This window comes from Benincasa hispida, chromosome 9 (genome assembly GCF_009727055.1).
Source record: "Benincasa hispida cultivar B227 chromosome 9, ASM972705v1, whole genome shotgun sequence".
Lineage (NCBI taxonomy): Eukaryota > Viridiplantae > Streptophyta > Magnoliopsida > Cucurbitales > Cucurbitaceae > Benincasa > Benincasa hispida.
Window position 1 is genome coordinate 24,631,110 of NC_052357.1, and position 15,603 is coordinate 24,646,712.

At 35.5% G+C, this 15,603-nt stretch overlaps 2 protein-coding genes across 3 annotated transcripts; one reads left to right on the forward strand and one right to left on the reverse strand.

Annotated features, from left to right (window-relative positions):
• Positions 1-3,355: 3,355 nt before the first annotated feature.
• LOC120084468 (protein ANTAGONIST OF LIKE HETEROCHROMATIN PROTEIN 1) lies at positions 3,356-5,438 on the forward strand. Its single transcript, XM_039040253.1, has 2 exons — positions 3,356-3,710; positions 4,230-5,438. Exons 1-2 carry the CDS (start codon positions 3,563-3,565, stop codon positions 5,282-5,284), a joined length of 1,203 nt encoding a protein of 400 aa, XP_038896181.1. The 5' UTR covers positions 3,356-3,562; the 3' UTR covers positions 5,285-5,438.
• A 1,188-nt stretch (positions 5,439-6,626) lies between these two features.
• On the reverse strand, positions 6,627-15,122 carry LOC120087103 (protein NETWORKED 1D). 2 transcript variants are annotated; one of them, XM_039043984.1, is made up of 5 exons: positions 14,788-15,122; positions 14,366-14,392; positions 14,079-14,269; positions 8,751-13,927; positions 6,627-8,085 (listed from the first exon to the last, which is right to left on the reverse strand). In XM_039043984.1, exons 3-5 carry the CDS (start codon positions 14,179-14,181, stop codon positions 6,919-6,921), a joined length of 6,447 nt encoding a protein of 2,148 aa, XP_038899912.1. In that variant the 5' UTR covers positions 14,182-14,269; positions 14,366-14,392; positions 14,788-15,122; the 3' UTR covers positions 6,627-6,918. The 2 variants fall into 2 exon arrangements, with proteins under 2 accessions (XP_038899912.1, XP_038899911.1); XM_039043983.1 differs by having other exon boundaries at positions 14,366-14,444.
• Between the last annotated feature and the right edge of the window lie 481 nt (positions 15,123-15,603).

A 15,603-nucleotide genomic window follows, 5' to 3' on the forward strand; every position in this document is an offset into this window, starting at 1 on the left:
TGTACAAATGTTGAAATTTTTTAAGAACACAATACAACTCTCACTAGAGTGGATTTACAAGTTTAAGCACTTAACAAGTTTATCCTCACAATACAATAACACTCTCTCAAGTATAAGATGAAAAAAAAAAATTGGGAACTTAAGAGAGAGCAACAATGGAATTTGAGTTTTGGAGATTATGAAATGTAAAATTTGTTGGTTTAAAATTTGGAGAGGTAGGTGGTTTATATAGAGATGGAAATTTTTAGAAACCACAATTAATTTGGACCATTGGATTTTGGAAAAGAAAAATAATGGTGGAGATTTTTAACTAAACTAGTCGTTAGATACAAACAAAATATATATAAATTCATTTTCTTTTGAAATTCATTTTCTTTTTAAATTAATCCAAAAAAAAAAAATACCATTGTGCAAAAACTAGTGGTTAGACACAAATATAAAATAAATATAAATTATATATTTCTTTTTTAATTCATTCTCTTTAAATCAATCCAAAAATTAAAACATACCATGTGTAAAAAACTAGCCGTTAGACACAAACATAAAATAAAATAAATTTATTTTCCTTTTAAATTTCTTTAAATTTCATTTTTAATTTTAAATCAATCCAAAAATCAAAAGTCTATCATGTAATTCTTATATGCTGTCACATGTCTACATACAAATGGTCTGGTTATGCCACATCATCACCACAGTATTTTCTCTATAAACTTACAGTGGGATCCTCTTGAGTTTTGGGATAGGAAGTCAAGGTAGAGAGATTTTTTTTTTTTTTTTTTTTTTTCATGAAGAGATACTTTTTGTTCTATGTTTTTTTTGTTACCCTTTTGATCACAGAACTACACCCATTTAAGAGAGTATTACGTGAGGGATAACTCCCCTAATCCAACTGTTCCCCTACAATTGCAAGTGAGTTAAGTTTTTAATATTATTTAATTTAATTAAAATTAAATTCAAAAATTTTATTTTAATTAAAACAATTAATTAATCTAATTAATCAATAGTAAATAATAAATGAATAATTTATTTTTGTAATTAATTTAAGCAATTTATTGTATGTTTTAGTTTATTCTTATTTATTTGCTAAAATTTGATAGAATTAAATTATCACATTTTTTGTCACCTTATTTGTTGCATAATTTGACTTTTTCTTATTATTTATAAAAAGTGTATTAATTAGTTTAATTGGGTTTATTTTAAAAAAAAAAAAAAATTAAACCCTATTCACCCCTCTAGGGTTGCCATATCGATCCAACACCCACAATTCTCCATTCCTTACCAAGGAATAGTAAGGAAGTTCTTATAGTGGTGTCCATTACTTGTGATCGTGGGAAGTTTTGCAGTATGTTGATGTCGGAGGGGAGCACTTCATGACTTGGAGAGAAAACACTGAGAATAGAGTATTCTTCAAGGGTAAGTTTCCCTCTCATTCTAAAAGCAAGCTTAGTTAGAATTGTTTATCCTTTACTGTATGTTTTTCTCTGATTTATGCATTTTTCAAAATTGATTGTTAAATGCACGGCATTCACACACTTTTGCGAGGAATACGATTCCTTCAGCTATGACGCAATACCTGGAGAACATCGGCTTAGAACGATGGACTCGGGTTCATCAATCTTCAAGACGATATGACAATATGACCAACAACAGTGTGGAGTGCTTCAATGCACTTACAACTTAGGTCAGACTTTTACCAATCATACCGTTGTTGGAATTTATTAGGGAGAAGCTCCATAAATGGTTTTTCGAGCACAGAAACCAATAGTCCACATGTACGTTCTTATATTCGGATTACACCGAAAAATAGGTGGCTAAGGAATCCAGAGTGGTAGGCGGTACCAAGTAAACCTGATTGACTGTCATATGTTCATTGTGAAGGATAGTCACTTGGATGGTGTCGTCAACTTAAACCCCCATCAGTGCACATGCAAACAGACCAACTAACTTAGATATTCCATGCTCACATGCAATAGTTGCTACAAGGTGGACGGAGTGTGGAATCCCTAATCCTAGCATACATAGAACTAACATTCCCAGTCGGACATTCTTCTGAATAGAGCAAACTACCAAGCTACGAATAATGCATTATCCTACCACCGAAAATTACAACTAATGTTGGTAAACCACGTGTCAACTGGATTCCATCAGTCAGAGAACACCGTCCAACCCAAAAGTGCACTATGTGTTGAAATCCAGGACACAAGCCGGCAACATGCAGCCAGCCATTATTATGATAGCATCGGGTTTGGTTTTTGAAAAAGGCTTAGGCCGGAGATCTCATCCCGAGCACGAGTTCAGGCTGAAAGTGCTCTCTGATGTAAACAAAATATTATAATTTATAAGATTGTGGGGGATGGGTCATAAAACATAAAGGCACACGGGAAGTTCATTCGTACAAACAAAAGAAAAAAAAAACCTAAGTAGGATCCTTATAAGATTTTTTTTTCAATGAAGTTAAGCATAACATAACATCTAACCTATGTTAACTTCTAATTGAAAAAAAATTATATAAAATGATGGGAAATTGTCAGAAATAGCACATTTAGACGTTCACCTTATAAAACTTGCACACTTTTTAAAAACTCATAAAAATAATTTTTCTCGATTAATCTCGGGCGAGATCGGCCACCAAGAATTAGTTAAAAAATCAACTTTTTCTAACTTATCGATGTTTTGAGCCTTCTCGGTACATCTCGCCTGATTATACACTGAGATTGTTAATTTTTTTTATGTAATCTTTCCAAAGCTTATATTAAATCTTATATTATTTTCAAATTTTCTCTAAATACGATTATGTTTACTAAATATTATATCAAGTTATTAGGTAATTTTTCAAATTCTTTAGCATAATTTATGTTTTCACAATTATATGAATTTCCAAAATTTCAAAATAGGTCTTCCAATTATCAAAATAGATTTTTCAAATTGATTCAACATTTTTAAATTTTGGGAAAGATCAAATTTTGCGAAGAATTGGATAAGATTTAGGATATACATAGAACCTCGATGTTAATCCTACTCGAGATTCCACCGAGAAAACTCAAATATATGATTTTTTTTTTTTGTGTTAATTATACCTAGGATTTCACCAAGAAAGTTTAAATATATAGAATCTCAGTGTTATTTTTTCCGATATTACATCAATAGGCATATAATCTCGGTATATAATCTAGTGAAATGTATCGAGAAAGTCCCAAACAATCGATAAATTGAAAAAAAAATGACTTTTTTTAACTAAAATCTCATAAACGATCTCGTTCGAGATGGACAAAAAGATTATATTTACGAGTTTTTGAAAAATATGCTAAATTTACGAGGTAGTTTAAACGTGTTATTTCTCGTAATTTTCCTAAAATTGATACTAGTGAGAGCAGAAGGTTAGTGCGAGGTCAAGCTTCATTCTCCACATTCCTTCGCTTTCTCAATTTCCAAATATTTTCATTTTGTCAGGGCAATCGCAGTCACCTTAATCTTCTTCTTCTTTGTTCTTTCACATTAGTGGCGATCTCTCCCCTCAAACGAACATCGGCCGTTGGACGATTGATTCCTTGTTCAATCAGAAATGGCGCCTACAAAGAAATCGAAGAAGCGCAAGAAGGATTCCAAGAAACTGAACAAACGTAAAAACTTGGGCGTTGTTCCCATGGAACCCAGAGCTTCAGAGCCTGATTGGTGGGAAGTTTTCTGGCACAGAAACTGTTTCGTCTCAGGTTTAACCCCTTCTCCAACTCGCCAATCATAATGCTTCTACTTGATTTTTGTTTTGATTTTCAATTTGCTATATGGGTTTTATTGCCTGAGCTGAATTAAAAGTAACTTCACATTCCTTTTGGCTGGATAATTTTGAAAGGGTGAATATTTTGTGCCTTTTCTTTTTTAGTAGTTGTAGAAGTTGGCAATCCAAGTGAGATAGATATTGTAAGGGTAGAAAGTTTAAAACGTTGGAGATTTGAGACATTTAGATTATTTCTTAGAATTTAAAGAGGATATCTGTCATTAGATGTTGAGAATTGTTAGATGGTATAAGATTGAATTTACCTTCATCCATCAACTTACGTTTTTGGGTTAATCGTTGATTTAAGAAGAATGATTCGGGTTAGGCACATATGGTTGAAGAGTTGGGAATTTTGGACTGGTACATTATGAACTGTTGCTCATTATACATTCAGTTTAACTTTGATAACTGAGGTATTTTCAAATATCTCAGGAGGCTTTCTAAATATTTGCAGGTTCTTTTGGATCTAATGATGAAGCAGAGGGATTCAAGTATTTCTTTCGAACTTCGAAGAAAACTTTCGACTACATTTGTTCCCTCGTACGAGAAGATCTCATTTCAAGGCCGCCGTCTGGGCTTATCAATATTGAAGGGAGACTTCTTAGTGTGGAAAAGCAAGTTGCAATTGCTATGCGAAGATTGGCATCTGGTGAGTCACAAGTTTCTGTGGGAGCTGCCTTTGGAGTTGGCCAGTCCACAGTCTCTCAGGTTACTTGGAGATTTGTCGAAGCTTTGGAGCAACGTGCGAAGCATCATCTTTGGTGGCCGAGTTCCTCAAGATTGGAGGAAATCAAGTCACAATTTGAAGCTTGTTTTGGGCTGCCTAATTGTTGTGGGGCCATAGATGCAACACACATCATTATGACACTTCCAGCAGTACAAACATCAGATGATTGGTGTGATACCAACAATAATTACAGTATGTTCTTGCAGGGAATTGTTGATCACCAAATGAGATTTCTTGACATTGTAACCGGTTGGCCCGGGGCCATGACGACTAGTAGGTTATTGAAGTGCTCAAAAATTTTCAAACTATGCGATGCCGGTGAACGTTTGAATGGGAATATAAGGAAGTTTTCTGGAGGGTCAGAAATCAGAGAATACTTAGTTGGTGGAGTTGGTTATCCTCTTCTTCCTTGGTTGATTACTCCTTACGAAAGTGACAACCTATCGCCGTTGAAGTTCAACTTCAATGCAGTGCACGGAGTTGCGAAATCGCTTGCTGTGAGGGCGTTCTCTCAGTTGAAGGGCAGCTGGAGAATCCTCAACAAGGTAATGTGGAGACCCGATAAGCGGAAATTGCCAAGCATTATACTGGTATGCTGTTTACTTCAAAACATTATAATTGACAATGGAGATGAGTTACGACCAGATGTTGCTTTATCTGGTCATCATGACGTGGGATATCAGGAGCATTGTTGTAAACAGTTAGATCCATTGGGGAACACTCTAAGGGAAAACTTAGCAAAACACTTGTATCAAAATAAAGAGAGAATCTGTTCTTCGTAAGGACATCGATCACCCAAAGCTTGCCAACTATCTGGTAAGACTTAGATTTGTATCTACACTGATGAAGTAATGTACATTTTGTTTGAAATTTCCCCCATTGTGAAGAGGGGTGTTTTAGCCAAACAGCCAAACATCTCATTGTTAGGTTATGTGAGTATATATTCTTCACAACTCCTATTTGCTGCATTTATGTAAGAGACGAGATGAAGTTACAGATGTCACGATATAGGACGAACGGAGTATCCACGTTGTTTAAGAGGAGTTGATTCCTTAACAACATATTGAGACACATTGGAGCACTTTCTGCTTGTGGATTATAACTCTCCCATTTTGATAACAGAAATGGAGTTGAGTATAGAATAGTTGGGAAAATAAGACTAATTGAAGTCTGTTATTAGCACCTTGAAAGCTTTTTTTATCGAGTTTCTCTTTGGTTCTTGTAATCCTTTCATGGTTTCATAGAAGTTGCATCTGGAAAGCCCAACAGACAAAACTTGGTTTACTTGAAAATAATGTTCGAGTTCAATTAGTCATCCACAACTAACCTCCAAATTTTCATTTTTGAAGCTTTCATTCATTCAATTTCTAGCACAAATTTTGTTTTAGCCCTTGAAGAAAAAGTGATGAAGGATTATTTAGTTCTATTTTGTAAAATTGACAAATTAAAACGTGATTTTTGAAATCTAAAGACGAATTAGAATCTAAACCTATATCTCATGGATGAAGGGTATAACTTTTCATAATTTGAAGGGTAATTATTTCATTGTCTTTTCACTTATGAACTGAGGGAAGGAGGATTTGGATTAAAAATGTAAAATATAAATATCAAATCTATTATTGTTTAACCAAAATGAGTATAACTCAACCGACATCAAGCGGGGTCATAATCCTCTACCTACTTTATGCCAAGTAAAAAAAAAATCAACTATTGTTTAGAATAAAATTATTTGTGAAAACTATAGGCCTGAGTCAAAATAAGCTCAACTCTTTTTTTAGTAAAATTTATACAGTAAGACATTTATTCATCTCCATGAAATTGGAAATTTAAATTCCTACCTTCATATTTGTTGCACTAAAAAACTAGAATTTTAGAACTATTTTACGAAGATCAAGGTCTAAAGATATTCAAACGCTCATATATTGGGTTGAAGTATATAATATGCCTAAATTTTAGTTACTAGTTACCGATACTTTATTATATTTTCAAATATGTACTGATTAAAATCATTTATAAGCTTTTAGAAAATTAATTATTAATTTAATAAATCAAATGTGGGTTATGGAGATTTAAATCGGTAAAGAATCATATAACTTAAAGAATTATACCAATCATGGTCTATTATTTTTCCTAAATATGGCCCCAACCGAATACTCATTTATTGAAGAGTTAGAACCAATATTATATGGACAATGAAGAGCCTCTAAAAAGAGCAGCTTTCTCTGATTAGATGGAGCCTTTCATGTACAGCATAATCTCAAAGCTAATGTAACATAAAAACCTCTCTATACAAACAAAGCTAACAACATACAGTTCCAGAAGAACCTCTCTACAAAGAAAATTTGATAAATGATGAACCAATTAATATCCTTTTCATTAAACTAAAATCATTATTTCTCAGATTAAAATCAATGCCTCAATCACCCCTTGTTGGAGGTCTCATACAAGCACAAAAAGGTGCCTTCTTCTTTTGCTTCTGCTTAGTTCTCGTCCCGCCGTAAAGATAGTCCCTTAGTAGAACTCTCGGACTCCGCTCGGATACTTTGCTTTTGCCTTTGGCCTCCCTTTCACCATCTAGTTTCATTATTAGAAACTGTAGTTTCTTCAACTCCAACTGCAACCGCGCAATCTTCTCTGATCCTCTCCGTGCTTGTTCTGAAATTCGCCTACTTTGGACACTGTCATTTTCCTCTGGCTCCAGTGTGGATGAGCCTCCATCAGCAGCCATAAAACTATCTTGCACATTCTTTGTGAGTTTAATGTTCATCTCAGACAATTTGGTGATGGCTTCTTCAGCTTCTTCTACTTGTTCCTTCACTGTATCATATTCAGCACCTTTTTCTATCTTGCTCTTCTCTGTAACATCCATTTTCTTCTTCAAATCTTGTACAGTTATCTGAAGATTTGCCAATTTTTTAGCATCAGAATCTAGTCTCTCCAGAATCCTTCTCTTGTTTCCTTCTTGGGGGATTTCAGAAAGTCTCTTGGAGATCTCTAGTTTATCCACACGAAGTTCCTTCTCGACCAATGATTCATTTGAAGGGTGCTTGCTACTTCGTCTCCTCGTCGATCCAACCCGGTGGTAATCGGTAGATGAGCTTGCTATCATAGGAGCCTTGCCAACCGCCCGATTGTAGCTGCCATCTTGATCAGTTGATTCCCATAGCTGAAGCATCCGATCACCAGCCACTGCAGTTTCTCTTCGACTGTTTCCATACGATGAATGGTCAGAAATCCGATCGAGTAGGATGTCTTTTGTCAGAACTTCGTTTCCTGCTTCAGAAATTTCAGACTTCGAATGTGACCGACGATCCTGTCCATGAAGTGTTGATTTGTCCTTGGTCACACGACTACGTTCTCGGCTAGATTTTACCTCTTCAATCTCCTTCATCACTTTCTCTAGCTTTGCATTGGCATTAAACTTTTCTAGTGTAGTCTGGCTTTCAAATTCTTCAAATGCTACTTCAATTGCTTGAATTCTCCTGTTCAAATCTTGCAGCTCAACCGAACCATCATTCTGAACTTGATCATCATGTGGCTGCTGGAAGCCTTCAGGATGCTGGGAACTTAAAGAACCACATTCCTGCAGAAAGGAAGGTTAGGCCATGAGATTATGCAACCAAAACTCAGACAATCCGGCCCCAATGCTACGACTTTTTGGCACTTGGGTACTGCCATCTGAGTATTCCAATGCATTGAAAAGAGAACCCAGATAGAGTAACCACGTCAACATCCAAAAGAAGCCGATCAATATGTTGATATATTCCATTAGAGTATTTTTTCTGAGATATCTTCAAATCATAGTAATCTTACAAGTTACAAAGAATGAAAATTAAACATTGCTCAAATTCAAAAGAGAGTGCATAATTTTGGTTTTTTAAAGGGGCATAATTTTGTTGTCATGGACAAAACATTGATGAGGGTTGGCTAAATATTTATGACAGGGGAGTCAAATAATCTTGGCTCAGAATATTTAATATCAATATCATGCATTCGTTAATTCAAATATTCAATTGAACCTTGTAATTGAAAATAATAATAATAATAAAATGAACTGTGAAACAAAAAATTGTTAGCCTGTTTGACCAAAATTCCTTTGCCTAACTAATTTGCCTAACTAAAAGTGTAGGAAAACTTTAGTAATTTCTTTAAACTTAAAAAGTTCTGAACTACATGGATATGAACACAACAAAAACTATATAAGTGAGAATAAAAATTGATATTCAAAAAAGGGGTTATTGTTGTTACCTTCACTTCTTGTTCGTCAACTTTTTGCATTTCTGTTGGAGAAATAGCATGCTTTTCAAGAGAACTTATAGAATCCTTCAAGGTTTGAATAGCTGGAACATATGCAGCTAACTGAGTTTTCATTCTTCCATTTTCTCCTTCAGAACTACTAATTTTGTCCTTCAGCAATTCAATCTCCATATCTTTTGAAGTATTTCTGTCTTGAAGATTCTCATATGCTTCTGCTAGCTCATGAATCTTGCCTTCAAAAATTGATTGATAAATAGCAGAAATCTGCAGCTCACCAAAGAAAGTGGCAGCCTGAGTTTCCCATGATTGAACTTCATTGTTCTTCATCTGAAGTTCAGATGTCAAACTTTCCTCTCTGACTATATTCTTCTCAGCTTCATTTTGCATCTCCTCAAGCTTCAAGTTCATTTTTCTATTCTCTTCGTGAAGAATTTCAGTTTCCTTTGCCAGGCAATCTTTATCTGAAGAGATTTTTTCCATCTGCTTCTTTTGTTCTTCATTTATTCTCTCCAATTCATTACACTTTGATGATAGCTGTTCCACCATTTGGTGGAGCTCCAACTTTTCATTTTCCTTCAAGCTTATCATTGTTTCTACTTCCAGAATCTCAAATTTTGACCTTTCCAAAGAATCAATGAGCTCAAAGCTCTTTGTTTGTTCATCTCCCAATTTTCCTTCCATTAATTTTACTCTCTCTTCAAGGTTTTCATTTGTGGATTGGAGATTATCCATACACTCAACGAGATTTCTCAGTTCTTGAAGATTTTCAGACACTATATCCTTATAAATGAAGGAAAGTTGGCTTTGAAATATTGTTTCACCAATCATATCGATGTTTGTGTCTTCTAATTCATGTTTATCTTTCCTCAAGCCTAAGATTTCATTGGCCAAGGATTTTTCCTCCTCAAGTGCCTTGCAATGCTCCACATGTAATATCTGATAAGCCACTTCCAAATTTTGCAGCTTCTCGCATACATTCTCCTTTTCAGCCATTAGTAATTCTTCCTTGTGGTTGCTCTCTATTAATTTCAAGCTCATATCTTCATTCAACTCCAGAAGTTTCTCCATCTTACAATGTAGTGCTGAATTGAGTTCAGATTGATTGCTGAGCTCCTGGTCAAGTGTGTTCCTTTCCATCAAATAATTTTCAGCCTCACTCTGTGACTTTTCCAAGGAATTCATGAGTTCTAAGTTTTTTGTTTGTTCAGCTCCCAAGTTTCCCAACGTTACTTCCAATCTCTCTTCAAGGTCATTATTTCTGCAGTGGAGTTCATCCAAAGACTCGGTAAGCTTTCTCAGTTCTGCAAGATTTTCTGAGACAGCATCCTTGTAAATAAAGGAGAGTTCACGTTGAAATAGTCTTTCAGTAAACATATTAATGTTTACTTCTTCTAATTCTTCTCTCTCTTTTCTCAATTCTAAGATTTCCTTCGACAAAGATAATTTCTCTTCGTTTGCCTTGCAACTCTCATCACGTAGAAACTGGTAATCCCCCTCCAAATTCTGCAGCTTCTTACATACATGCTCCATTTCAGTCATCAGTGCTTCTTCTTTATGGTTGCCCTCCACTATTTTCAACCTCAATTCCTCATTCAGCTCTAAAAGTTTCTCCATCTCAGCCTGGAGGGTCAAATACCGTTCAGATTGGTTTCTATGCTCCTGATCAAGTGTGTTCTTCTCTGTCAAATAATTTTCAGCTTCACTACGTGACCTCTCCAAGAACATTGTAAGTTCTAAGTTCATCGTTTGTTCATGTCCCAACTTTCTCTCCATTTCTTTCACTCTCTCTTCAAGGTCGTTATTTGTAAACTGAAGTTTATCCCTACACTCAGTAAGCTTTCTCATTTCTTCAAGAATTTCAGAGATAATATCTTTACAAATAAGGAAAAGTTGACTTTGAAATATTGTTTCATTGAACATTTCACTGTTCTCTTCTTCCAATTGACACGTCTGTTTTTCCAAGCCTAAGACTTTTTTTGTCAAAGATGTTTTCTCATCAAGAGCCTTGGAATTCTCTACTTGTAAAACCTGGAAGGATTCCTCCACATTATGCAAATTCCTACGGACATTTTCCACTTCCATCTTGAGTGCCTGTTCTTTATGGTTGCCCTCAATTATTTTTAACCTCAGCTCTTCATTCAACTGCAGAATCCTGCTCTGGAGAATTGAGATCTCTTCAGATTGGATTCTGTGCTCCTTATCAAGTGCATCTCTTTCAATCAAAATGCTTTCAGATTCATTTTTCAGTTGCAGAAGGAATTTTTCAGTAATAGATTTCTCAATCAATAACTGGTAATATCCATCATAAATTTCATTTGAAGAAATCTGTTTCTCCTGAATTTTGACAAAAATATGGTTCAGAAGTGTTTGATCCTGCTTAGTTTCATGATCGAACCCAGGGTATGCATGGATGTCGAGAGTTCTCAATACCTGTTGAAGCCCTGTCCTCAGAAACTTATTTTTCTCGATGAAGGATTTAACCTCCCCCTCCCTTTTAATATTTTTTAGCTCTAATTCAGAGATTGCTTCTTTCGACCTCTCGGATGCTTCAAAAAGTTTTTGAGACTCTAGAAGTAAAGAGAGATTATTATCCTTCATATCTTGCATACAATGCTGTAAGATGAAGATCACAAACTGGGAATTTATAGCTTCGTCTGTTTCTTCCTCATATTCCTTCTTCCAGTGATCACATTCTTCTTGTAATAGATGCATTTGCAACTCCATTCCAGCTAGCCGTTTCTTACTGATTTCAGTAAAAGTAGAATGAGCTTGTTTTTCAGCATCCAAATAAGCCTTCAGCTTTTCTATTTCACAAAATGCAGATTCTCTTTCGTTGGCGACCACCAAATGTTTCTCTACTGACTCACGGTATCTTTTATCCAGATCTTCAAGAGTGTTCTGGGTGGTATCCAAGTGACAGAGTAAGCTTTCTCTCTCTGTTATGAGGTCAGACTTCTGTTGACCAAGCAATTGGCAGGAACCTTCTAGCTCCTTTGATTTCACCTTTAAAGCTTCAAGTTCAGCAATTGCATCAGAGAGGGAGTTCTCTAGAAGCATATTTTTTTCTGAGAGTTCCTCCAGATTTTTAGTTGTAATTAGTAGTTGAGAAGTCAGGGCTACCTTCTCAGAAGAAAGAGTTGATTTCTCTCCCAACAGAGATTGACACGACTCTTCTAACATCTTTACTCTCTCCTTGGTCTCTTCCAAGTCAACACTCATATCAGAAATGGAATTTTCTAAAAAGGCATTTTTCTCAACAAGTTTCTCAAGAATAATCAACTTCTCCAAGAGAGCTGCTTTCTCACTTTTCTCTGTCTCACAGGTCTCCTTTATCCTTGAATATTCATCTCGGAGTTCCTTAACTGATGTTCCAAAGCAGTCTAGACCATAACCAGTAGATTCCACCTGCTCCATTATGGCTGCATTTTTCTTATTCAAGTCATTAATCTCTTCTTTCAGACAGTAGATCTCTTGCTGAAGGGCATTTCTTTCATTCGTCCGATATTCAACCTCTGCTTCAAGTTTACTTATCTTCTCCCTCAAACTTGATAGCTCATCTTGCAAATTTTTTATTGACAGAGCTGAAGACATATTGAGTTCATCAAGCTTCCTGTTTTCATTCTTAACCTCCTGAACTTCAGCAATCAAAGTCTGATTTTGAATTTCCAGGTTCTTTAAAATCTGTGTCCTATTCTGAAGCTCAGCAGCAAGAGATCGCAATTCTTCTTCGGTCTGAGAATGCAAATCCTGTAGAGTTTGGAAAGCAGTCTCGGCCTCAACAAAGCGTAAATGCTCATCCTGTATGCAATTCCAAAGTCTTCCCAGTTCTTTTTGATTCTCGGTGAGTTCTTGATTTTGGGACCCCATTTTCAGTACCAAAGACTCCAACTCAGACTGCAGAGCCAGATTTGATGTCTCCAATAAAAGACACTTCTCTTCAGCACTTCTTAACTTTAAAACTCCATCATCGATTTCACGATGCAGCCTTTCGGACTCCTCTTCAGCACAAGAAAGTCTATATTCAAGACTAGAAATCTTCTCCAAGCACTGCAGGTACTGGATAGCAGCAGCTTCCTTTTCTTCAGTTAATTTTTCTACTGTTTGCTTAAGGATAATTAACTCACTTTCAGCTTTGTCAGCTAGTTCATTGTATCTTCTGGAACTTTCCTCTGCATGAAGAAGCTTCTCCTCTAGTTTCACTATCATTTCTGAACTCTCTCGATATTGAACAAGTACAGCTTCCTTTTCAGCTCCTACTTCAGCAAGTCCTTGCTTCAGATTTTCAGCTTCATTCTCAGCTTTACTTGCTCTTTTACTGAGTTCTTCAGCACCTTTTTGAATGTCAAAGATATCACTCTCCAGAAGGGATATTCTGTCCAGGCACTGTTGATACTTTAGCAAACTATCTTCCTGCTCACTCTCTAGTTTGCTGAGGGCTTCCCTCAATTTCTGAGCTTCGGTTTCAGCTTTAGAGGCTCGATCATTAAGTCTTTCAGAATCCTCTTGTGCACGAGAGACTTCTGACTGGAGATTAGACAGCTTATCAAGACTCTGCTGATATTGAAGTAGACCAGCTTCCTTTTCAGCTTCTAATTTAGCCAGAGCCTCCTTTAAGGCTAAAATCTCTGCCTCAGTAGCCGAAACCTTGGGATTGTTCCCCCCATTCCGCTCATTCTCGTCCACTTCATGGAAATTGAGGCATGCCTTTGCTCTTCCTTCCCCAGAGCCAAAAATATCATTAAACTGCTTCAAACCCCTACGACCTGTAACTAAGTTCGATTCTTCTGTAAATGCTCCATTTCTTCTGCCGGCACCGGATTGGGGTGAAAGCCCCAATCCATCCTTTTGCAACTCATCTGGATCAAAAAGAGCACGTATTGGTGGTGGCATCTCAGGCGTCCGTGGATCACACTCATTACCCGAACCTGCAGGCGAATCATCAAATGATACCTGGTTAGGAAATGCTTCAGCCATGGTACGATGAGCTTGGCGAAGCACCCCAGTTGCATTATCATATCTTTCTGCCAATGCACGGTAGGCCCGGTAGAATTCTTCAACCAATTTCATAAGTTCTGGCCGCTTCTTATAGTACATCTCAGCCCTCCTTGCAAAGGAATCTGCATCTTCTTCAAGAAGCTTGATCATTTGTTTCACTTTGGCATCCATATCTGTTTTCAAGCAGGAAAGCCAAGTACCAGTTAGTCAGCCATTTTCATTCATGGAAACAATTCGGCACTATCAGAATTACACAATCCAAAGACTATTGAAAAAATCAATAGCTTCAAAAGATTAATCAGTTTAAAGTTGGAAAATCAATACCTGTAAGATTTTCTTGAAGCCATTTAGAATTTTTTGGGCTAATGTGACTATCCCACCACCATGAATACATGCGCCTAGAATTTGTACGCGAAGTAGTCGTCATGACTTCAGCCAAACAGAACAAACACTTTCAACTAACTCCAAGTGCCAGATTCTTTTGACTTGACGTTTGGCTTCTTCTACCTAATCAACTTCAGTAACCAACACAACAAAAATTAGATACAAATTTTCTAATGAACTGAAAATTGAATCTCAATTTAAAAAGAGAGACAGTGTGAAAGAATTACCTGATCAACAAAACCAAGGTCCAGAATCTACAAAGGAGGAAGCAAATGGAAGTTTAAGAACTGAATTTGAACAAAGTAGCTGATAGAAACCAACAAAGAAAACCCAGATAAATAAGAAGATTGAAGATGATGAGTACAACATATTTTTGAGCTTTTTTTTCCCTCAATCAATAACAGAAGAAAAGAAGAATCACAAACAGGATCATCTGTAAAAACAACATCAGAGTATCAAACACCCAGATCAAGAATATCAAGATCAAAAACAGAGATGGGTTACAGAGCTTCAACCATCCAAATGCTAATTCTAAAAGAAAAATCCCATATCAAGAAGAACAAAAAGAAAACCACATAGAAGCGGTACACAAGAAAAGGAGACAAAACAAAAAGAAAAAAACATAAATTTCAAAGAAGCTAAAAATTACCGGATGGGAAATCAAACAAGAAAACAAACAAAATTTGGCATATGGGTCTTGGATCAGCAGCTGTGACTAAAAATCAGCTTCAGCTGCTGTTGCATCTCTTTCACCCCATGGCTAATACTCACAGATCTCTCTCTGTTTCTCTATAAGCCCTTTTTTTCCCCCTTCTTGCTTCTCTGTATTACCCTCAAATTCTGGTTTGCTTTTTCGTTGAGTGTTGTTATTATTGCTCTGTTGGTGTACTATCGCAGCTTTTGCTAAAAGGAACTGGCAAAGAGACGACGAATACTGGGCTTAAAGCAAAGGAAAAAACCCGACCAAGAAAAAGTAAACGGATCAATGTAAGTTTTTCCTTTCTTATAATATGTCTTTAATAAGTTTGATTAATGAATAATGTGACAAAATTATTTATAAAATTAAAATAAATAATTGTTTGGTTTAATTTTCTTCCGTGGGAATATTGAGGGAGTTGGTAAAAGAACGCCGTCTAAAATTTTTCCTCTCTTTTTTTTTCTCCTTTTTTTAAATGCTATTACTCTTGATATTTTGAAATTTGTTTAATTTTAATCTATCATATTTTTTATTATTAAATTTTAATTCATGCACTTTTAATAAATTTAAATTTAATCTCTCAAAAATTATCTTTATCAAAATTATTAAATAATAATAATAATAATATGTAAACATATTTTAAAATTTTATAGTAATTTTTTAAAATAAAATCGATCATAAATATAATAAATAAATTTAAGATATATTAAAATTACAAAAACTAAAAGATGATCTAAAATTAAACAAACTTAAAAAACATAGGAAGTA

Excerpts from the sequence above, each read along its gene's own strand:
- LOC120084468 (XM_039040253.1), top strand. The coding sequence starts at position 3,563 with ATGGCGCCTACAAAGAAATCGAAGAAGCGCAAGAAGGATTCCAAGAAA. Across the intron at positions 3,711-4,229 it reads CAGAAACTGTTTCGTCTCAG|GTTCTTTTGGATCTAATGAT; the intron begins GTTTAACCCCTT and ends AAATATTTGCAG.
- LOC120087103 (XM_039043984.1), bottom strand. The coding sequence starts at position 14,181 with ATGACGACTACTTCGCGTACAAATTCTAGGCGCATGTATTCATGGTGG. Across the intron at positions 13,928-14,078 it reads GCTTCAAGAAAATCTTACAG|ATATGGATGCCAAAGTGAAA; the intron begins GTATTGATTTTC and ends GCTTGAAAACAG. Across the intron at positions 8,086-8,750 it reads TTGACGAACAAGAAGTGAAG|GAATGTGGTTCTTTAAGTTC; the intron begins GTAACAACAATA and ends TCCTTTCTGCAG.